At 41.2% G+C, this 23,574-nt stretch overlaps 2 protein-coding genes across 4 annotated transcripts; one reads left to right on the forward strand and one right to left on the reverse strand.

Annotated features, from left to right (window-relative positions):
* Nucleotides 1-10: 10 nt before the first annotated feature.
* Nucleotides 11-19,528, forward strand: METTL9 (methyltransferase like 9). 2 transcript variants are annotated; one of them, XM_054212538.1, is made up of 5 exons: nt 11-352; nt 4,708-4,898; nt 7,176-7,385; nt 8,492-8,676; nt 18,795-19,528. In XM_054212538.1, the coding sequence occupies exons 1-5, from the start codon at nt 179-181 to the stop codon at nt 18,995-18,997; spliced, it is 963 nt and encodes a 320-aa protein (XP_054068513.1). In that variant the 5' UTR covers nt 11-178; the 3' UTR covers nt 18,998-19,528. The 2 variants fall into 2 exon arrangements, with proteins under 2 accessions (XP_054068513.1, XP_054068512.1); XM_054212537.1 differs by having other exon boundaries at nt 13-352; nt 18,792-19,528.
* On the reverse strand, nt 10,503-18,143 carry IGSF6 (immunoglobulin superfamily member 6). 2 transcript variants are annotated; one of them, XM_054212539.1, is made up of 6 exons: nt 17,899-18,143; nt 15,918-16,271; nt 14,895-15,001; nt 13,667-13,723; nt 12,965-13,023; nt 10,503-12,510 (listed from the first exon to the last, which is right to left on the reverse strand). In XM_054212539.1, exons 1-6 carry the CDS (start codon nt 17,963-17,965, stop codon nt 12,414-12,416), a joined length of 741 nt encoding a protein of 246 aa, XP_054068514.1. In that variant the 5' UTR covers nt 17,966-18,143; the 3' UTR covers nt 10,503-12,413. The 2 variants fall into 2 exon arrangements, with proteins under 2 accessions (XP_054068514.1, XP_054068515.1); XM_054212540.1 differs by having other exon boundaries at nt 12,940-13,023; nt 17,899-18,139.
* Nucleotides 19,529-23,574: the final 4,046 nt, after the last annotated feature.

Below are 23,574 nucleotides of genomic sequence, written 5' to 3' on the forward strand. Positions count from 1 at the left end.
GCCGGCGTGCGGCAGCGCATCCGTCCGGCCGGGACCCGCCGCCGCGCCGCTCGTTCCGCCCTCAGCCGGTGCGCGGGCCCCGCGGCAGCCGGGCCGGGCGAGTCGCGTGCTGCCGGCGCTGCCATGGAGAGGGGAGGCGGCGGCAGCAGGAGGGGGTGACTCGGCGCCCCTTCCCCCGATGAGACTGTGGCTGTGCTGGCTGGGCTGCTACACCCTGCTCCTGTGGGCGCTGAGGAGGAGGATGTGGTCTGGCCCTGCCAGGTACCTGAGGAGCCCTTTATCCCGTTCCGTCTACGTGAACATGATGGGCAGCCGCAGCCAGCCCGTCCCGGGCGCCGCGGAGAACCACCAGGTACAGCCCCGGAGGCAGCCGCCCCTCCCGCCCCCCCCCGCCTCCCTCCCCGGTCCCCGTCCGCCGCCGGCAGGCACGGCGGCACCCCCCCCGTCCCCGGCCCGGGTAGTCGGGGAGCTCCGCCGGGGCGCCCCGAGGTACCGGCTGCCGCGGGCGGGGACACCCTGGTGCGGGCTGACGGGGGGCACCAGGCCGGCAGCGCCAGACAAAGAGAGCGAACGGCTCGGTCCTCCCGGGGAGAAAGTTGACGTGCCCGGAGCCCGCTGGGTGGCGGGGGCGGGGGGCGGTCGGGGCGGGCTCGGTCGGTCGGAGGGAGCCCGGCGGGACGGGGCGGCGGCGCGCGGGCCCCGGGCCGGTAACGGCGGGTCGGGGTCGGGGCTGCTCCCGAGGGACGCGAACCTTCCTCTGAGCCCGTGAGCAAACACCGCTTGAATGAAGTTTGCGGGTGGCGTGGAACGCGGTGGGTTTGCAGTCGCAGAGGTGTTTTAATTAATACCGATGTATCTAGAGGAAAATAAAACAAGTGAGCAACTGGGAAACTGCGAAGCTCACAGAGGCCTTGGAACAGCAAACTAGTAACGAGTTTGCGATGTGATACGACTGCAGTAAAAGGTTCGTGCTGTATTTGGGCAGTAAAGGCACGTGGATCAGTACTTTGTGGAGAAGTTAGGGACTATACCCGCGCTATACAGTGGTTGTGCGATATGATTACATTTGGAGTGTGTTCAGATCTGCACTACATATTACCAAAATGCTACTAAAAATCTGACAGTTCAGAAGGGCCCATAAAAACTGTCAGTGCTGAAGGAAAATACTGACTTATTCTAAGTAAAATATACAGAGCTGAGCTGATGAAGAAGACATAGTGTAAATACTTCAGGACTGCTGTACAAAGGAAGAACATAATTATGCATCATAATTCTTCAAGCTGATCCGTTACTGGTGTGCTCCGGTGGGCACTGACAACCAGAATTTTGCTACTGAGTGAATGTATTACTGGGGTTTAATGAATATGGTCTGCTCTTTGGGTCATGCAGTGCATAAGCAGGATGACAAAGAAAAGCAGAATTCCGATTTACGTAAAGAAAAAACTTCCCTCTGGCAAACAAAGAAAATCTGAAAGTCTTTTGCGGTGTTAAAAACTGTTCTAGAAAGACAGGTCAGCCAAGGAGATGTGTTATGGAGATGATTGTGTCATTCACAGGTAGATGGTCTGCAGTGGATAGTCTCAATTTCTAATTTATTAGATGTAGGTTTTACACCTAAAGCATTGGTTACTTAGGAAGTTTAGTAAGATTTATGGTTACTGAGTTTGTGGCCTTACTCATAAGTAAGGATTGCATGTGGAGGCCCCAGGTGCTTTCACTCTCTGCAGTTTTACTGACTTCATTAGTTTTATGTAGTTAGCTAAAAGAATGTTTTCTTCCTTTCACTAGTATTAGGCAAAAGTTGTCAATAATAATATATTTTATCATAAAAAGAGGTGTTAACGTACCTTTGCAGATTTTTGTGCTGTATTTTTTCTACTATTGTGCTATAAAAGATTGATACACTTTCTGTCATGAAACTAGTGGCCTGAAAAGGACTTGTCATATATTGTACATGGAGGAAAACAAAAGCAGGTTCTGTTCTGAGGAAGTAGTTCCAGAATTAAGCTGTCTTTCACCACTTTTGTTATTTGAAATTTGGATTGGGTTTATCATGTGTTGCCTTTTTTTTTTTTTTTTTTCTTCTTTGCTGTCATTTCTATTATTCACTAGTGTTATATAGGTAGTTGCCAATAACCTTATGGACAAGATTAACCATGAAGAAGAAATTAGAGGTCTGAGAACAACGCCTAATTTCTGGAAACACGTTTCTCTTCTCACAGTTGCCACCATCCTCGTTCTTCCAATGGTTACGTCAATATATATCTGTAGAAGTCTTAAAGACAATAACTGTAGGACCGTTGGTTTCCACGGTCAGAACCTGGAACTACAGGTGCCAGTTTGGTGCATAGCCAAGGTGTATGAGCTCAGGTACAGCATACATATAGTCACACTGCTTATGGAACAGAGCGTGTGTTACCCAAAGCTTTGATAGGTGGATATGTTTTCTTATGGATTGAAAATGGCAACATGTTGAGAAAGGCAGATCTGAGCGACTCCAAACCTGTCCAGTGTAGCTAGGCAGCAGCCTCATGGATGAACCTGACACGTATCCCCACCTGCTGCTCGTCTCCTTGGGACTGTTCGCTTCTGCCAGGCTCTTGAAATTGGATTCTGAAGATGGATGGACAAAGAACACAGGCTGCTACTTGAAGAGGTTTTTCACGAATCGCTAAGGATTCCTTTTGTGAATCCCTGGACTATGCTGATTCATTTAACTAGCACCGCACTGCGGTGAGAAAAGACCTACATGGTAAATCAGCAGTCTTGGGGATCCCTGTGCCAGGCTCCATCATGTGGTACAGGCTTGCTCAAAATCTGGTTTTCGGAGGAAATGATCACTCACTTGTGCTACCTACAGGTGTGTTTGAAAGTAGTTGGGAGCCTGATTCTGCCAGAAATGTACCCATTATGCAAGTGGTTTTCAAAGTAAACCTAAGGAGGCATATGTTCCCTCCTCGGCTGAAGGGTCTTGTCATCCCTCGCTGCTTTGGGTCAGTGTTTGATGGAGCCTTATGAATCTGGCATAAAGATCTTCACGCAGCTGTCTGCTCCCCTCTGCTTGCTGGCACTATTATTGTGAAGCAGCAGGACACTGGAATAAGAACCCTGTCCCATTATTATTTGTATTACAGTAGTGACTGGAAGTCCTGTTGTACTGAACGCTGCGTAAACATGCGTTAAGTGACTGTTCCTGTCCCAGCAAGGTACAACAAATGTGAAGGGATCAGGATATGGGCGTACATTTTGCATAGTATGGCTATAGACACAATCTTGGGTGTTAAATTGTTGGCGAGTTACCCCAGCTGACGGTTTGCTGTCCTTCTACATGCATTTTTACAAGATTCTGTTAAAACTCCCCATTCTTCTTTAAGATACTTATGACTATCTGCACAATAAACACATGCAGCCAGATTAAGGAACATTATTGCAAGATATAAGGGGGAGATAAGAGGGTGTTAGCTGTAGGTAGTAATGCTTGATATTAGAAAACAGACACAATGGCATTAGAGGTTCTATGATAAGGGCTGACAATAACTCTGCATAAGCATAGGAGAGTGAAAAATAATAGCGATGTTCTTAATTAAAATTACGTTTAAAACTTTTTTTGGTAGCTTCTGCATATTGAGTAGAGGGCATTTTTAGCTTGGCGTTGCAGCCTAGCCGTGAGCAGCCTTTTGAATTTTATTATCAGTGCTGACATTCCAGAATGCGGCAGCATTAGAGGCATTTGCTGGAGGTGCAGAAAGTGGCCACAGGTGTCCTAAAATTTCAGAATTTCTGTAGGTTTGCCTTGTTTTGTACAAATCCTTTGCATTTAAAATAATGTAAAGCAGGTGTTAAAGAAGGAGTTTAGATATGCCTTACAGTAGGATAGTAAAATATTAGGATATTGTATGGTTTATTACTTTTCCAACTAGATTTGATACAAAAAAGTAGCATCCTTTTTTTCACAATTAACTGAACAATAGCTTGCATATCAGTTTAGTTTGTATAGGAGTGGTTGTTACCAGGTAACACAGGGCAAAAGGAATCATTGGCCCATTTTAGCTTGGGCTTTGCATTTTACCAATATAAAAGTATAGAACTGCCTTTCGGCTGATACTGATGACTTCCTAGATGTGGAAACCTCCTCCTTTTGTTTAGTAGAGATGCTGGGAGGCAGCTTTGTAGTCATAATTGTTTCAAAAGACTTGCGGACCTGAAGAAACGTAGCCCAGCAATGCTGTAAGACAGGCAAGCTGCTGTCTAAAGTATTGATCGTATTCTTTATCTCCTTTCCTGGAAAAATACTGCAAAAGCACTTGCCCATTTCTTTTCAGAGGATGCCTAGGGAAAAGTTGAGAATGGGTTGGAAGATAGAAAACAATGTTATCCCACCTCCTACTATTTTATCAGCGTGATGCTGTTCCGCAGAGGACCTGTGCTTTCTAGGAAAGTTCCTTTGTAAAATTCTTCGAAGTACAGGGTAATGATTAAGACAAAAATTAAAAGCATTATTTCTTGGCAAGTAATCGGTCCTCACTTGATTACAGTTCAAATCTTAAGTTAAATTAATCCTTAAGCTTGTTGAAAAGTCTGTAGGAAAATTAAATTTTTATATTTACAGAAATTGTTAATAGCCTTCCATGTATTCTTTTTTTTTTTTAAACTACTGCTGCTTTTATATTGTTGAACTTTGTAATGATCCTTTATCTCTTTCTCTAGTGGTATGTCTGCAACACAGAACAGTTGTCTGAATCCCTTCAGCCTATTTTTGTCCAGAGTTACCTTGACCAAGGAACACAGATCTTCTTAAACAACAGCATTGAGAAATCAGGCTGGCTGTTTATCCAGCTCTATCACTCCTTTGTGTCCTCGATTTTTAGCCTCTTTATGTCTAGAACTTCTATCAATGGGTAAGTGAAAAGTCAATCTTAAGTAAACTAAGCGCAGTTTAGATTTAGTGTTCAGCCCTACCTCTTGATCTGTCAGCTCTTCTTAAATTTGTAGTTTTTCCTTTGCTAGTCTAACAGATCTGAAATTCCCTACTGTGCTCTTCATGCCCAGCCCTCTCAATTGAAGAACACGCTTTCCAGTATGGGGGGGACAGAGGAGGTAATTGCAATTAATAAGAGTCAGTTGGAGGACTCTAGTTGTATTTTATAACCATTACTTGTTTATTGTATTTTTATTACTTGTATTATTGTATTTTATAACCATTAATTTCCTTCTGAATAAGAGAGTGTTCTCTGTGTCAGACAATGTCTCCTTCTTCCCTTTGCTTGCTTTTCTGCACCCCCTTGCCCTTTACCTACTGCCATATCACTCTTGTGGCTGTCCTTGTTGAAGGTGGCTGTATCCAGTCGGTTCTGTGTTCCATCTGAAACTTTCTAGTAGAGAGTGTGTACATACCCACTGCAAACCCAGGCAGATTTCTAAATAGCGCAGAAGTTGTCCGAGTGTTGTGTCTGGTAACACGAATGTGGAACAGAATTCTGTCCTTTCTCTTTTTCTGTAAAACTTAATTTCCCCTCAACTTGTGCGTAAGCTGTACTTGAACAGGTGACTTCTGATGTAGCATGCTTGACTGATAAAACATCAGGAAGGCAGGAAAAGAGTAGTTTATAAAGCAATATTCTCCTAGCCTTATTGCATCAGTCTCCTCTGTGATTGCACGAGAGTTTAGCTTTTTGTTGGTGCTCTAGTATTTTTTCAAAAATACTCCTTTTGCTCACGTCACCCCATTCAGACATGTGTTTAACAGGTTATCAGTTTCCACCTTATGAAGAATGCATTTTGTTACATTTACCTGATTTCTTCACCTTCCCCTCCTCTGCACCTACTACATACTTCTGTAGAGTCAGCTATGAGGATAGTAGCTGTCTACTAAAGCTAGAAAAATAATCTTTTTCCTTATTTTCTAACCAGATGACTTTATGAGCTTCCCTGTGGTGATTTTAGTTACTGGTAGCTTTATATAAAGGCTCCTTTGGTCTCCTCTTCTTCCTTTCTCTTCCATTTTTTTTTCAAAGGCCCTCCAGTGCTTTGAATAACACCTCACAGTGCTGTTAGGAATAATAGCTATGAGCCAATTATACGGTGTGGACTGACACAAGTGTGCTGCAAGGGGGCTCTACTTAAATTGGCTGTATTCTGTTTATTTTTATATGTTTAATAGCCTGCTTTAGTTTTTTTGTATACTCTATCCTTTTTGTTTATTTCTTTGTTTTTTTAGTACAGTCAATCTTTCCTAGGCCACCTCTCTTTCGTATTTTTTTTATTCTTTCATTCTTTTTATCTTTGTTTACCTTTTTTCCCCCCTTGAGTGTAAAAGATTTCTGTTCATTGTTTTTAACCTGCCACCCAATGTTAGTTTAAAGAATAGTATTTATCTACCTTCAGTCTATTTCTGACCAGTTCTTTTTCCTCTGCTTGTTCTCCTAACTCTTTCATCTTCTGAATTCGGCTACGACAGCTGAAATCCGTCACTGTGTAGTCTTCAAACAGTTATGGGTGGGTATGTCATTGACTTGGTCCATAAAGAATCCAGCTATCACCTCTACCCAATTCCATAATGAGTTGCCTATTTTCTGTTCCACAGCTCTTCATGTTGAATGCAAGATCTGCAGATAGCAGCAAAAGCCATTGTAACATACAATTAAAAAAATCTCTGTTGCCACTCCAGCAGTGTTACCCCCATCCTTTCTTTAAATTTGTTCCCTGGCTTCTCTCCTAATTCCACATTCTATTCCTCATTCATTGTGCGTACTCCCGTGTCTGCAGCTATTTTATTTCCTCTGCTATTTCATCTGTTTTTTTTAAGGTAGGTGGCAGAGATTCAAATATGCAAATATGACAAAAAAAGGTTCAGCCTTTATCTTTTCCTCTCTTTCTCTCCCCCCTCCTTTTTTTTTTTTTTTTATGCGATCGTTTTCTTGAGCTGCACCCCATGAGCTCTTCCTTACCTAATCAAATTCCTCCTGAAGTCTTACCCACTGTAACTGCATGTGGCTTTGTGTTTGATCTCTGACAAGTGCAAGGCAAGTTGAACTGGATTTAAAATTTATCTGAGCAAGTGACCTTGTCTGCTATTATGTGTGACTGGTTGCTGCCAAAGCACATTCTGAATTACTTTATTGTCCTTCCTGTTAAAGTTTGTACAAAATTGGCCATTTTTCATTTTTATGTTTCAGGCTGCTGGGAAGGGGCTCAATGTTTGTGTTTTCCCCAGAACAATTTCAAAGACTGCTTAAAATAAATCCAGAATGGAAATCCCACAGACTTCTTGATTTAGGGGCTGGGGATGGAGAAGTCACTAAAGTCATGAGTCCTCACTTCGAAGAAATCTATGCCACTGAATTGTCTGAAACTATGATATGGCAGCTTCAGAAGAAGAAATACAGGTATTGTACTGAATAATTCCTACATCCTTTCTGTCAGTCATTACAGCAGAGTAATCTATTTGTAATATTTAATGAATGTTCAGTCTTTTCAGTCAATTCCTGTATTGTTTGATTGTTCTGGAAAAGGTTGACCTGTGCAAAAGTAGGAAAACAAACACATCTGATGTTCCCTGTTACCACTTCTTTTGTTCTGTGGATGTTCCCTGTTATCGGTTAAGACAAAATAGGCAACAACCATTTTGGAGTCTCTCCCTCCATAGCTTGCATAAATTGCTTTAATCAAGGGAGTCAGGAAGGTGAAATTCAAATGAATAGTCTATCTGAATGGTTCAAAATTGCAAGAGGAAGACACAGGTAGTGCGGAGAAAGCAAACTGAATCCTCGTAATAGCAATGCTTCAATAATCTCTGTCTGTTTAATCCCACAGTATAGATGACTGTGTGAAGATTCTTTTATTCTTGCTACACTTAGCTCCTGCTGTTAAAATTGAATAATATTTAGTAACAAAAACCTCAGCACTTTCAAAACTTTGTTCATGCACTTGTCACAGCTCCTGGACGTTCTTGTAGGCAGCAGATCCAGTCTTCTTGAGTAATGGTTAGTATTTCGGGCACTATATCCCTAGACTTCAACACAAAGAATGAAGGAACTGTGGATTTCTTTTCTTCACCTGTCTTTGAGTGGAAACATAACAGCTGCTTTGCGCTCTGGGTTTGCACACTGGTAAATCAGAATGGATAAAAGGCAGCAAGCCGTTAATCATATTTCAGCTTTGTTGTTCCTGGAGAAGTGTGTTCCGTTTTATTCTAGGACGACACGTTTTTTTAATACCTGGGGTTTTGGTTTTTGTCTCGTTTGTTGCCTGATGATCATAAGGCAATATAAAGGTTTGTGTGGCTGGATATATAGCCATGCCCATTGTTGATGTAGTTTTCTTTTGGAAAAGACCAGAAGGATCATCATGTCTGTCTCTTCTCGTTGCCTAGGTGGCTGATCTTACCTGCACTATCGACACATCCATAGGGAATTTTTTTCTTCAGTGGTTCTCTCTGAACTCAGCTTGTGTTTGTTTAACAGACTGTATCTCTTTCTCTTTCCCTTTGTAGGGTGCTTGGTATAAATGAATGGCAAAATATAGGATTTCAGTATGATGTTATCAGCTGTTTGAATTTGCTGGATCGCTGTGATCAACCACTGACTGTGTTAAAAGATATTAGAAGTGTACTGGAGCCAACTAGAGGCAGAGTCATTCTAGCATTAGTTCTGCCATTTCACCCGTATGTGGAAAATGGTAAGTACGTGGATTAGTAGCTATTTAGGCAGGTAAAGAAAACATTTGTAGGCTATGGTATCCCAAATTAAATGTTTACTAAATAATTGGCATGTTGGTGTTTTATTTTTACAAATAACTCGTATGGTACATGTTCAGAAGTAATTGTGGGTAAATAGGCCACATGATGTAAGCTGTTTTCTTAATTCTCTGACATACGTTGTTTGCACCAACAAAAAGCTCAAATATTGAGGTCACATATCCTGTTCTGCAGGTTGCCACATCTGAGCTGTGTTGGAGCAACATGGGAAAACTGATCTCTGATCAGGGCCCTCTGCTGCTGTCCTATAAGTAACCCCAGTTGTCTCTAGTGACCATTGAGCAAAGCCATCAGAACTGTCTGTAATGCTGAATAGAGCAGTTCAAGTCAAAGTGCTTAAAGTGTTCCAAATGAACTGCAACTAAAAATTCACAGGGAGATAACATTCACTTTCTAACATGAGCTCTCAAAGTAAAATACAGAACCCTACTAACGCAAAGTATCAGCCACTATTTATATTGTATAAGTACCTGGAATAAAAAAGTAAAATTCAGTGCCAAAACTCCATCATTTCCCCTAGTTACATTTTTAAAGAAGTACATGAGAGATATTAAAATGAATCTGTCCTTATGACTAAACTTCAAAAAAGACTAGAAACTTTTTTTTTTGCATGCCTGTGATTGTGGATTCAGGTTGAGGCACCCTAAAGGTGGTTTGAATTCCAGAAGGATGGTGTTCATCAGTCATCGTTTGGACGCTGGCTCTCCTTGAGTATTAAGACTTGTCTGTAGAAAGGCACGTATGCCCAGAAAATACAGAACTGATAACCTTAACATTCTGGCAATCACAAATGCATCAAACTGAATCTGTTTTCCTCTTTTTATAGGCCAGTGGTATTTTGGCAGGCGGAGGGGGGGAAAAAAGTTTTAAGTATAAAAAATAATGCCATCAGATGAAGAATTGCTTAAAATACAGTATTTGAGCATATAATTTTGTAACTATTCTGAAAAGTAGCGTGTTTTAAATTAGATGGGGGTTTGACTTAGGCATCTCTACAGTATTTCAAGTGTATTTGGTTACAACTTATTGTTCCTATAATGTAGAAGAGTCTGGCTTCCTCTTTTAAAAATTCTTTAAAATTCAGAATAATGGCAGTGTCTTTCTAGTCTTTCGCTGGCGTTTTAGAAGCAGAAATCGAGAAATCATTTGGGTGGCTTTTTTGTTTGTGTGTCTTCAAAACTGTGTGCCATTGTGTTTTGCAATCGCCATTGCACGCAGCGTCTACTTTTGCGCGTTTTGTTGGGTATCCATGTGACAGACCACATGCAACTTCCTGGCTCAACAGGAGGTAGATAAATTAAGGAAGAAACTACTTCAAGTCTGCTTATGTTCTCCATCATTAATCTCCTACAGTATACTGGAGGGAGAATAGAGTGTTAAATTTATAAATCCCAAGGGACTGGAAACCTGTTCTGTGATTGTTGAACGCGGTCATTCCTATTTGCTGAAAGTTGAAATCCATTGTAAGATGCCTTATAAACCAAAGTCATACTTTTGTTTGTGGTGGTGACTTGTAGCAGATTAGTCCCTTTGCTTAAGGCAGTTTTGTTTCCTTAATATGTTCTGAAACTTAAAAACATACTCAGTTTGTCAGTTTACCACTATCGTGGATATGGGCCCATATAAACTTCTTTAGACAGTGCAGGTTAGCACACAGAAAAGTTACTGTCATTCCACCGAATCTTTTCCGTTTAAGATCCATTTAAGTGTAGTCTAAAGAAGTAGACAGTGAACTGCCAGACTGTCTTCATGATCTACAAATGATTGTAGAATTTCTTTATTTTCATTCAGCTGTTCTACAAGAGATGCATTTTAAAAAGTGTTAAATATGTACATATGCTTTATATTGAACAAAAAAATATACTTGGAACATTCAAAGAGCAGGACGTTTCGTGGCTTAAGTAACTTCTTGTAGCAGCTAATTGAATACAGTTTGGACCCACCTGGAGAAACTTTTGAATTTTAGAGGGAGAAGCAAACGGAGAAGAGATGAGGCAGGTGAGGTGTTTGATCAGTGTATAGATCAGTTTCTAGAAATGGATAAATTATTTGAATCAAAAGGAGGTATTTGGGTTATTACATGTAATGGGAGATTAATTATGGAAACTTGCTTTAAGAGAACAAAGCAAGGTAGAGGAGGAGGTAAACTATATTTCTGTGCTTACTGTGTCTGGAATTACAGTGACACCTAGAGTTGAAAGTAGTTTAATCATAAATTCTTTCTGGGACTTTTCAGAGTTTTATTTTTAAACAGAAACAGAACAACAAATAATGCACTTACTGCACATGTCTAAATGTGGCAAGTAAGGCAGATGAATCATAAGGTATTAGACTAGTCACATAAGACCATGTATAATTATAACTTTATATTTTTAATAGGTATCCCATAGGGTCATATAAAAATCCTTTGTATTTCCTAATATCGACGTCATATTTGTATAAAGGCATTATTAGATAATATATGACTAGACTGCATTAAGTTTCCCTAAAAATGTCAGAGACACCGTACTTAAGAAGTAGTAAACACTAGCAGCCTGGGATTGTGCAATTTTCTTGTCTAATATGTTAATGTCCTTGTGATTGATCGACAGGGGTAAGAAGACACAGGTGTGTTTTCTATCTTCCTGAAATACTTGGTACTAAATTGAGCTGGAAACACCGTACTGTGCTAGAGAGACCCTTGCCTTGTCTTGGTTGTCAGTTCTCATCTAACTGAAATCAGAAGTGCCATTTCATTTGTTAAACAAAGCCTTGTTTTATTTAAATGATGATAAAAGATGCAGCTGTCCTTCAGTAGGGAGAATGCCTGACACTAATAGCTCTCTTGTAAAAGTGCTGCTTTTGAAGTTTGGCTAGGTAGTAACTGCTAAAAAAAAAAAAAACACAACACCTTTTTTTTAAAAGCATGAACTTCTGTGTTCATGCTTGTATCTCTGTTGAACAGGCACGTAAAGGCAAAAACTTGGTGCTCCAGGCAATCCTGACTTTGGATAGTAGGACTGAAAGATGGGGGTTGTCGTGTTTAGCAAGTGAATTTTAATATTGCAGGAGCAACTTTCTCACTAGGACCACTACTTTCCTTTCCTAAAAAGGCTAAGAAGCAGCTCCCATTCCAGATGAGCTTTACCGCTGCAGTACATGTGTATTTATAGTGTCTGGGTTTTGTGCTTGCTTGTCTTCAGAATACATAGGGTTTGCTCTGTTAAAGCTGTTGTTAAGACTGAGGAATTGTCAATCTGTGTATCTGTTAATCAATAACTCTCTCATTAACATGACTAAAACCAGAATTTCACCTATGAAACAAGTTTATTTTCCGTTGATGTCAATTATCACACATCTTTCACAAATGCTCAATTCATGTAAAAGGAATACATGTAAATTTATGTAAAAAGGAAAAAAAAGGACATAGGATTAAATCTAAACTGAAAAAGGAAACTTTTATGAAGCATTAGCAGTTATCTTTTGAACGATTAAGTCTTTTCCCACAGTTCTTATTCTTGCACAACGGAAAATGAAAGTAATATATAACACAGATGTAAGGTACAATGCGCTTTGTTTTGGTGATCTGTTTAGAAAATACTCTTGAAGAATGCTGCCCCTGGAAGGTTTTCTCCTCTCTTTTTAGAGCAAAGGAAGTCTGTGAAGAAGCTTAACTTCTTCATCTGTGTCTTTGCTTCCATGAGAAATATAGAACAAATCTGAACTGCTGCACACGCTCATCGGTTCTGATAAACAGTGTCATCTTCCAAATCATCCTAGCAGAAAAATAGAGAAGTTACTGATGGGAACTTTTTTTTTTTAAATAAAGGCAGAACTTCATTTTTGAGGCAAACTCAGTTTTAAAGGGAAAGAGGAAGATTTAGATTGGATATCATGAAGAAATTCTCTGCTGTGAGGGCAGCGAGCCCCTGGCCCAGCCCCTTCCCTTGCCCAGAGAAGCTGTGGCTGCCCCGTCCCTGGAGGGGTTCAAGGCCAGGTTGGACGGGGCTTGGAGCAACCTGGGCTGGTGGGAGGTGTCCCTGCCCAGGGTAGGGGGTGGACTAGATGATCTTTAAAGGTCCCTTCCAACCCAGCCCATTCTATGAAAAAAGAAACATCTATTTCCAGAGGAAATATAAATGGTATACTCTTAAAATAGGCAGTTTTCCCCGCGTGAATTTCAGTATTGGCTTATAGATACTTACAGGCTGTCGGCAATGTTCAGCGTACCTCTGCTTTTGAAGTTCTTGGGCAATTGCTTGAAAAATTTTTCGTCCACTACTGATTTTCTGCAAATTATTTAAAATATTTTAGGTCAGTGCTAAATTTGAAGTTGGTGGAAACATCTTTTTCTACCTTTTATCGTTCTGATTTTTTTCCTTGTATATGTCTGTGGGAGTGTTCCAAATAGCATATGGTTTGGCAGGCAGAAGAGTTTTAAATTACATTAATATTACATCTCTTAACATATATACCTTCTTAAATGGATATTTAAATGTATCACTTCTGATTTTTATTCAAGGATACATGGTGACAGAGGTTCTTATTAGAGTTGTTTTAAATACATGAGAGCTTACCTGAATGTACCATTTAAACGAACAAAGAATTAATAACAAAACCTGTTATTTTCAGAAGTTCAAACAAAATTTACCTAAAACCTGAAGGAAGCTGTGTGTTAGAGGTAGCCTTTACATAGATTGACTTTATCCTGTATGCAATTAGGTAAAAATAAATTAATTAACAAATTAGTTAAAGTTAGTTAAATGCAAAATCATTAACTTCTTTTGTACAAATCTCAAGTAAAGCCTTAACAGCTCTGAATGTCTTTTTAGCTGAATCATCAATTAATCACAAAACTGATGCCCAATATACTTAAGACAGAAAAAAAAAAAGCTCTGAATCACAGACAAAGCAGGCAAAGTGATAACATACACAGTTCTCTGTTCTTTGGTCTTCCTTCCCGCTTTTCTTTAGCAGCTTTGGTTTTAACTGGAGGGAGGGATAATAAAATAAAAACCGATTAAAACATAAGATGAGAAGCCAACTGCTAAGGTAACAGAATAGTGAAAAGCATTGCCCTTTTACAGCGTCAAACAGAGTGTAGGTAAAAGTCTCATTAGATCAACTTACACCACTGAAAAAATCAGAGAAGTTGTCAAGCATCTAAGGCCTTTTTTTCAGTTTCTAGTAGTAGATATTGCAGGTATTTTTGCGTTGAGTACAGCGGGACCTGCCTGAAGTGCTACCCAGTTCTCAAAAATAAACCAGTGGCATCACAGATACCCGTTTTTCCCCTTGAGGAAGGCTTGATTCATTTTTCCCACTATACTACTTCACCTAGTTTAAAGAAAAACAAAAATCAAAAAGACTGTCCTGTCTTTATGCTTAGACGGCGATCACTACAGCAAAGAACCATTTTACCATGTCATACCACTTAGGACTGTGAACTCCTCACTCTCATGTCAAAGTCTCGTTATTATGTAAAGATTCCAGTTGCAGCTTTGGGTGTTTGTTTTTAACTAAGCACAAATTTTGTTCTAGATTTAAAAAAAAAAAAAATCCAATAGTTACGTAATTTTTAACCAGGTGCATTCTGATGTGCTTGTTTCCTGTAAGCACAAAACTTCTTCCAAGTCTCTGATATTTTTAAATTTTACCAAGGTCTGTCTTCTGTGTATGTATGATGTATGAATAGAATTTCATTACAGAAAGAAGTCAGTCTGCAGCAACTTCACTGCAGCTCACAAATACTTTGACGTTTATTTATTTATTTTTATTTAAATTATTTTAATGTTACTGGAAACTAATCCAGAGAGTTGATGGCTTACAATGGTAACTTCTAGTTCTGCTTTTTGAGTGTGCCTTGATAGATAATCTCCAAGTTGCTGATTAATACTCCCAGGATAATGTTAACTTTGGAATACCTTTTCTTTTAGACATGTAAATGAAAAAAGAAAATGTGCTTGCTTTTGAGAGTAGAGGTACTTTAAACATGAGTTTGCAGATGTGTGCAGCATATGAACTTCAACCAATTATCTCTTTAAAACTTAATCATAAAAGTTATGGAATCCAGGAATGTCTTATTGCTCTCCTTCTGGAGGCGTTAAAATTGCTTAGATTTACAAAATGAACAAAATCAGAAAAATTACTTTGAGCCTACCTTGTAGACTACAAAGAGTGTGAATACAGTAGTGCTGTATAGAAACAGTAAGGATGAGGCGATGATCATGAAGATGAGTTTTCCGTTGCTGTGCTGCTTCTCTGCTCCTTTATTAAAAGCGAGTGTTAGAATAAAGGACAGTTCTTCTGATTCACATAATTTTCTTAGGATTCTGCATTTCACCCCCCTTCCTCTGAGGAATTAAAAAAGCCTTATACCCATCAATATTTTTCTGGTTCATTTTCAGTCTGAATTCGCTAGTGACATCACTTTTTTGTTGCTGTGAATGTTCGCAAGGGCAATGGAGACTTGTTATTTTTGATTATGAACCCTTCCTTGAGGGGCAGATGGAGAATAGAATCCAGTTTTCTGCTCTTGTGAAGGAATATCTGAATAAAGCTTACAGGCTTTTGTTCAGAAATGCAATTAGATAGAGGAAGGAAGGAATACAGGGAAAGTAATAATCCAGCTGGTTGGTTGGTTGGGTTTTTTTTCTATTTTAGGCATGTAAAACTGAAGTGCAGTTAATGAACTCTCATCACTTTCTTAACTAGGAGGGAAATGATACAAAGGTTCAGAACTAAAACTCGTTGCTCAGGCTGGCCCAGTGAATCCCCAGTTCTGGGACCCTGTACTCTGTTGCGCGTATTTCCACTAAATGTCAGTTTCTCCACTTCTCATTTTTCTGTTGATACTTCCTTTCTGATAGACAGACATTAAAGTCTTTATGTAAGAGGATGTGGAGTGTTGTTAGATAACGCAGAGTACAAAACTTCTTTCTTTTGTAGAATTCTAGAGTCATTTGCCAGAACATTCTAATTAGCAAACAAGATTAACATGCTTATTTGTAGAATCCCTCCATGGTTTTACTATTAATATTTTAATATAGTCATATTCCTCCTAATGGTTTTGTTGGTATTTTCATCTTAAGTGCCGTTCTTGAAACTGTAAATGAAGAGAGTATTTAGGAAAGATAATTTATTTCTTTTAAGACGCTTCATTAAGAAGGAATAATCAACTGACCTGTTTTCGTTAGCACTGTTCCATCTCCTGCTTGTTTAGAACGGGGTGAACTTGAATCTGAAAATGCTATCCCACAGATATAAACAGCATTGTCATCTACAGTCAGATCGTTGATCTGAAGTGAAATGTTATTTCCTGGTAATAAATGTACTTTGTACTTCTGATCATCTGTGCATCCAGGAGTACACAAATCTTCGTGTTTGTTAGTTAGAAAACGAAACCATAGAACTTGAGGTGGGGACGAGGAGCATCCAGAGGCAGAGAAAGCACATGGTAGGAACGCGGTGCGTGTGGAGTAGTCAGCTTCCTGAAATCTGGGTTGCGTTACAGTGACTTGGCAGCTATCTGCAGCACCTGTTGAGAATAAACAGTTGGTAGCGTGCGGGACAGTTAAAAAGCACGGCACAATCTAAAGAGAAAACAAACTCCCTCTGGTTCATTGGAGAAAAGGTAGGAGGAAAGGAGGAAAACCGACTGTGTTTCAAATTTGGCGTTTTTAAGGTTCTTCCCAGCAAACTTTCAATACTTCCTACAGCTTGTCCATGTCTTCGTTTAAGAGTTTTGCCTGTATGGTAATGTGCTTAACTTTCTGTTTTTCTGAAAAAGTATAGAGCCGATTCGTACATCTGAAATAATGAGAATGTCTCCTTTGGCCGTGGAGACCAAAAGAATGCTTTGTGTAGTTGCCTGCCTCAGGTTAGTCCTGAGTATTTGGGGGACTTGGGGGTGGGGATGCTGTGGGACATAACTCCAGATGCTCAGTGGAGTAGCTGTGCAAGGGCTTCTCTCTCCTCCGCTGTTCCTGACCTGCAAGTCAGGTGAGACAGCCTGATGGCAGGCGGTGGAGATGTTGTAAACGGAGACATTTATAACTTAGCCATTTCATAACATTGATTAGAATTCGTAGTAGTTCCTAGACGTTCTTCCACTTCATCACATATATCGACTCTGGGTTTCTAAGGATAATAATACTGCTTGTTAGTTCTGACATTTAAAAATGTGTGTAGAGAAAACAGGAAGGTTAATCAGAGAAGAGAATTCTAATTAAGGAACTGAAATGTAAGGTCTAATATGACTGGTCTGGGAGATTATTTTTTTTTAAATCCTTACTGAAATCCATAATTTAAATACTGTTTTAGTATATTTAACTTTATTCAAATAAATTGCTTAGTTATTTAAACAATGGAATTGAGATCATTGCAGTGAAAACGAAGGTAGTAGCTTAACAGCATCCTTTTCTGCTTCCTAGAAAATAACAAATTAGAAGAAAAATGCACTGAAGTCTCTTAATCTGCTGCTGATACGCAATTTATAAGCCTGTCCATGGTGGACAACCAGCACTGTCCCTTCATCATTTTTCTCACTGAGTGTTTTATGGACCAGATCCAAGCAGATTCAGTGTCTGACTTCTACAGGAATAAAATGAAACTCTACTTCTGTGTCAGATCAACATCAGAGCCGTTCCACAGCAGCTGCAGCAGTCTGAAGATTATAGTAACACAAGCTGTCACTGCCCTTACACCCTGCGTGGTGAAAGGCAGTAGCTGGTGCTTCTGCAGGGGATCGCCTTATCTTTTCCACCCTGCTGCAGGGCTCAGGGTGGCCTTGCAGAGCAGAACTCCATGGCTTCAGTTTGTGTAGAAACTGTCCGCTGAACTTCCCAAAGCCTCCTCCCAAACAAGCACAGCTGCACTGAAACCACCCTGCTGCTGCGGGAGCATTCTTTGCAGGGAAGTGCAGTAGAGTTTGACCCTGAAATGCTCCAGTAAGCTGTGATTTCTGACTTTTGGAAGAAAAAGCATTTGCTAACAGTCGCCTAATTTGGAAGTTCTATGCAGATAGCAGAAGGTAGCTTGATTCTCAGTGAAACTTCTTACTGCCCTTATTTCGTAGCTACGTTACAAATCATAACCACAACATTTTCAATCTTGTTTAGCTGCTATTACATGGGAAAATACAAGAAGCTTAAAAAAAGTCTTACCAGCACCGTACAGAATCCAGTCAAATGCCAGCATCAGCACATTTTTTAATTTGTTGAAAGGTGCCATTTCTTGTATCTCTCTGGAAATTGTTCTGCTTGAAGGAAGAGGAACTTAGGAAATCTTTGGAGTTGCAGAACCCTCTGAATCACAAGATTTAGAACTTCCTGTTTAGAAGGGTGTTTACTATTGCATTTAGCAAACTGGTTAAAGGTACAGAGCAAACCAGAAAACAGCTGTTATTTCTCGATCACATGACTGAAAAAATGAGCAGAGTTTTAAATGTTGAACTTCTGAGAGTTGTGCCTATAACCCTTCAGGTTATTTTTATGGGATATAACAAATGACAACAGGTTTCCAGCATGCTGCAAGTGTTCAGCTTCTTAATTTTTTATGACCCTAAGCAGTCTTTACCGTATCAGCTAGTAGGTGGCCACTGGAGAGGACCCAAATGTTCTGTAGCCAACCGTTATAATGTGGTGGTCTGCTAATGGAAGCTTCACAGCAGAGCATACTTTTGAACTTGCTGGCTCTGCTTGCTGTAATTACCTGAAGACATCTTTGGCCAGACAGCATAAAGAAAGAATTTTATAATGCTGGAAAAGATCTGCATTAAATTGCCTGTCTGTCCACGTCTGCTGAACACCAGCCTTGATAATGGAAGTTACTTTTCAGCCAGTCTTGGGACTGCTAGTTAAAAACATAGCGGAAGAGAGCTGCTTCTGAACAACAGGCAAAACCTTGAACTGATCTTCCAACAGCTCTACAAATGGGTTGTCAACCTCCTATTTGGAGTGGAGTGGAATATAATCTGTGTAGTGTGCTTTCTGTAAGAAAATACAACACAAAACAAAGTTTTCATTGTAATTTAAACAAAACTCTTTTGTTTTCTCAGTAGGTGGCAAGTGGGAAAAGCCCTCAGAAGTTTTGGAAATCAAAGGGCACACTTGGGAAGAACAGGTGAATAGCCTGCCAGAAGTTTTCCGTAAAGCTGGTTTTGCCATAGAGGCTTTCACCAGACTGCCATACCTATGTGAAGGTGATATGTATAATGACTACTATGTACTAGATGATGCTGTCTTCGTCCTCAAGCCAGTGTAAGCGTGTATGAAGCAAATCTCCAGAATCTAACCCAAAAAGCAGCCTCTGAAAGAGGGGGTTTGATTTATGGTTACTTAAAGGGAGGGAATTCGGGGACTGCCATGCTAAATAAATACCATGTAAGAAATTTAAAGGCCAAAATACTAATGTATTTCTTTGTAGTGCGATTGGGGGGGGGGGGGGGAAGGTGGTTTTCTAAACAGACTCTTCAGTTGAGAATTTCTTTTTTACCAGCTCTTAAACCAACCACACATTCTGCAATCCAGCAGTAATGGGGGGATATTTTTTTATACTTACCTGCAACAGGGTTCAGATCCAAACAGAAGCAATAGTCCTAATAATGATGAAACTGACACAATGTGAACTGTTGTTAAAGAAATCAAGTGAAATCTGGCAATAAAGTTATCCATTCAGTTCAAGCCTTGCTGAATATAAACTGTTGAAATGGATATTCTTCCATGCTAAGTTACCTTCTCTTTTACTGTCATTCTTCACGTTTTTAATCATGCTAATAAACTTTTTTTGAGATGACTTTTTGCATTAATTTTTGTGTTCATTTTTGTAACCATAGCCACGCTTGTCTGCAGCAACTGCTCCTTTGTGTTGAGAATCAAGCTCTCAGTAGCAGCACAACCTCGTATTTATTTGAACAGCATTTAGGTATTGCTTAAAGGGATAACAGTCCACAAAAAACGTATCACTTTTGGTTGGATTTCTTTCATGTTCCTCTCAAAGCTCATAAATCCTCATTGCTTTTGCATATGCCATTTTCCAGCAACAGGGGTTATGGTAGAACTTGCCAAAACTGCACTTTAAACTGAGGGGTTTAATAACAAACTTTCTAAGCAAGTTGTTCACAAAAGTTTTCAGCTTAAAAAACACGCAGGCAGTTTCTTGCAAATTCTGCAAGTCAAACTGCCTCTGAGGATCAGGCTATCGGGACCTGATTTTGAAGATTTTGCTAGCTTGGGGCGTTTTCTTTTCTCCATGAATACTAAGTAAATGCTGTTTATTTTAACATGTCTTGTTCTAAAACCTCTGCTTAAAATGGATAATTTCTGGCAGTTGGAATATAACCTTCCTTTAAAGCGACAAGCAGCATGTGCTGGCAGGCGTGTGTCATACGTTGGGATATAAGTGTTGTGGGAGCAGAGAAACCTCAGCTTGTGTATCAGCTGGTAAGTGAAGTAAGAGCTGACTTATCTTTTGCTTTTGAAGTCTAAAAAAGTTGTGTTGTGTTTTTTGTTGTTTAACAATGGGTGATCTTCTGCCAGGTAGAATGTTTCAGCATGTCTTTGTAGGTTTACCTTGGACTTCCTTTGCCTGATGGTTAGTAATTTTCTTGCTAATTTAATCACGCTTTATTCTCAGTCATCTTGTGAAACGTAAGTATTGTGTGGTATGGGGCGAGGGGTTTGACTGGTGGGTTTTTTCAACAGTAATTCAGGCTCAGTATTATTCTTGTTTCAGCATGTGCTGTTGAATTTTGGCACAGAGTACAATCAGATTAGTATGTTGGAAAAATGTAAGCTTGGGAGTGAATCCATTAATTTTTGTTTTGTTACTTTCATTTGTATTCATCTAGTAGTGAGAAAATATGTTCCTTAATGTGTAATGAATTTAGCTTCCTGTAGCAAATATGTATTAAGACAGACTTCTTCAAAGGTACTTAAACGTTTTAATCCCACAGGTTAAAAATCACACAAGAGACCATGCATTTCACGTCTCATCTTTTAGTCCTGTCACTTAGGACTTGGGTTTGTAATGGACAGAGGGTGCAACATAAATAATAGTGGGCTTTTTTTCTTATGGTTTTGTGGTTTGTTCTCTGTATTTGAGCAAGTATTCTTACACTTGAGATGGGGAATTAAAACTTAATAAAACATGAGCAATAACAGGGAAAGGCTATGAACAGAGTAAGCTTAAATTCAACTGGGTCAAAACCCTGCTTGGTCCCGTTGAACGTATGGGGTAGTGCCGAGGGGCTGTACCTACACCCATACTTGTACAGTCAGAGTTCCTCGCGAAGGGAGGACACAGGGTGGTCGCCGTGTTGGGGAGGGAAGGGACTGCTCTCTCTTGCCAGACCTTGAGGGTGCATTTGTGCACAGTTAACGCCTGCTCACACAGCCCGTGCAACGGAACTCCTGAGCCCTGTACCGGATTAAATTGCCTGAAATGCTGTAAGATGTCATCCAAGGGGACAAGTGTTTATTGCAAGTCCCCTGTCCAAGTTCATTACTGCCGAGCTTGGGGGACCTGCCTCGTCCCTCTGCTGTCCCTGTCCTGCTTGGGCGACGGTGCGCAGGTGGCTCCTGGGTGTTGTCCCTGTGTGCGGTGTTCTTCCCCGCAGAGTAACCACGCTCTGTTCTGCCGAGGTGTTCTGCGCGGGATGTGTTGCACCGCAGGAAGGAGGTGCTGAGCAAGGGCGTGATTTAGTTGGAAACTCATCACAGAGCTGGAACAGCTTTGTCTCCGAGGAACCGCAGACCCCTTTTTCTGTGTGATCGCAGGTACAGTCTGACTTCTGCTCGGAGGAGCCGGGGGGGGGATTGGGGGATGCGGGGCGGCACCAGCCTGGCCCTGGGTGTCCCCCCACCCACTCTCTGAGCGCTCTGCATCGCGGGGGGAGAAGCATCCTCTTCTGCCTTCTGTGGAGCCCCTCGCCCTCTGAGCCCCCGCAGAGCCGCCCCACCACCACCACCGCCACCCTGGGGTGCTCTGGCCGGTCCCGGTCCCCGCTTGCTGCGGAGGCAGGTAATATGCCGTGGGGTCCCGGCTCTCCCCAGACCCGCCGTCTCTCTCCTCTCCTCTCCCCTGCCCTCCCCTTGCTCCCCCAGCTCCAGCCTGGACCCCGCCGGGTCCCTCGCTGCACACGGGGCTTTTCTGCAGAGTTGCCGGGCGAGCGGGGAGTTACCGGCAAGACTTCGGATTATGAGGTGATCTTTCCGGCTATCAGGCTTCAGATAAAGCAGCAGCTGCATTGGAGCGAGTGCTAAAATGTCTAGGATTTCTTTATGAGGAAGAGCGTCTGTTTAGGAAGTAAGAGGGGAAGATTCTGTGATTCTTCAAAACTTGCGAGGTCCTCGTAACTGGGGGGTCCTGCGAGGGTGACATCCCAGAGATGTGATCACAGCAGATGCTGCCGTGGTGCACGGAACGATCTCTGGGGAAATGCTGGATGGGATCTGCAAGAGATCCCCACAGGATGATTTGGGGCTGTCTAAAAGCTGCAGTGAACTTCTGCAAACAGACTGGTTTCACTGACAAAAGGAACTATTTCATCCCGCAGATTGTTTTGTCAAGCAGGGCTATTTCACAGCAGACTTTTTCTGCACCTGCTAATTGTCCACTGGAGTTAGGATAAAAAAGCACTTTCCTTAGTATTTAATTTCCTTATATATTAATTTAGTATGCTTTAATTAAAATACACTCCCTGATCAAAGTGAGAGAGTTGTAATAAACAAATTGGGATTGACATTGGTAGCATGATTTAAACTATGCAGAGTAATCAAACCTTGCTGCAAAATTAATAGGGCAAAGGCAGAAACAAACACAAGAAAGTTCATTGTCTAGGAAACAGGATACCTCTGAATGAGAGACGTGTCCTGTGGCACTACCAAAAGAATAGCTGAGAGGGGTTTCAGCGTGTGCAAGAACAGGACAGAGGGGATAGCTTCTTAAAGTCTGATGTTTAAATTTTTCATCATCCATCAGTTTGAGTCGCTCCTGTTACAAGACTGGAGTTAAGTATTGGGACAGACTGAAGTATTGCAAGAGGCTGTTGAAAGATGTTTTCATAAAAGAGTACCTTGCTGATACATGAGATTAAACAGTCTGAAAAAAGTGTTCGTATTTATCAAATGTTCAGATCTGTAACTCAAGCCGTGGCAGAGAACTTTTAAAAAAAAAAAAAAAAAAAAAAAAAAAAGAATTAATTCAAACTCGGTAAGAAAAAGGTGTGCAGAAAATAAGTGCAGCTGCAGACGAACCCTTGCAATGAAGGAAAGGGAGAGAAAACCTAACAAAGTCATCTCAGGGTCAGCGTGAGGTTGGCCAGTGGGGCCCTCTGTGTCATTTGCTAAAATCGGGGGCTAATCCCAGTGTACGAAGCTGCAATGTGTAGAGCAGGGCATCCTCTAGTGTCCCAGATTAATTAACTGTTTCACCTGGGGTGGGGTGGCGCTGGGGGCCAGGCAGGGCCAGGCTGGGTGCGGGGGCAGGAAATCCCCTCTGCGGTCGGTGCGGTGCAGCGCGGGGTGAGCAGCTCCCGCGGGGGACGCGGCTGCAGAAACACCCCCGTGAGTGGGACCTGCTCGGTCGCTGCTTCCCCTCCACCCCGTCGCACCGTTGCAATGTCTGTCCTTGTCCTTTGGGAACTAGACGGAAAGCAACAAATTCATGTCATGCAGGACAACAGTGAGATTGTCAGTCTTTTCTGAGGAGAGACAGTGAAACCCTGGTGAAAAGCTCCAGGTATCCCTTTAGTGCCGTCCAGCTAATTTATCCTTCGGTGATCTTTATGTCACATGGCACAGGGCAGCAGGGACAGCAAGAGCTACTGAAACACATATTTC

Source organism: Rissa tridactyla, chromosome 8 (genome assembly GCF_028500815.1).
Source record: "Rissa tridactyla isolate bRisTri1 chromosome 8, bRisTri1.patW.cur.20221130, whole genome shotgun sequence".
NCBI classification, from domain to species: Eukaryota; Metazoa; Chordata; class Aves; order Charadriiformes; family Laridae; genus Rissa; species Rissa tridactyla.

Bases quoted from the DNA above. Each gene is read 5' to 3' on its own strand.
- METTL9 (XM_054212537.1), top strand. From the start codon at position 179: ATGAGACTGTGGCTGTGCTGGCTGGGCTGCTACACCCTGCTCCTGTGG. The intron at 353-4,707 runs GTACAGCCCCGG...CTCTTTCTCTAG, and splicing joins GCGCCGCGGAGAACCACCAG to TGGTATGTCTGCAACACAGA. The intron at 7,386-8,491 runs GTATTGTACTGA...TTCCCTTTGTAG, and splicing joins CTTCAGAAGAAGAAATACAG to GGTGCTTGGTATAAATGAAT.
- IGSF6 (XM_054212539.1), bottom strand. From the start codon at position 17,965: ATGGCACCTTTCAACAAATTAAAAAATGTGCTGATGCTGGCATTTGAC. The intron at 15,002-15,917 runs GTCAGTTGATTA...CTTTTAATAAAG, and splicing joins AACAGTGCTAACGAAAACAG to GAGCAGAGAAGCAGCACAGC. The intron at 13,724-14,894 runs GTAGGCTCAAAG...CCCTCCCTCCAG, and splicing joins CACTCTTTGTAGTCTACAAG to TTAAAACCAAAGCTGCTAAA.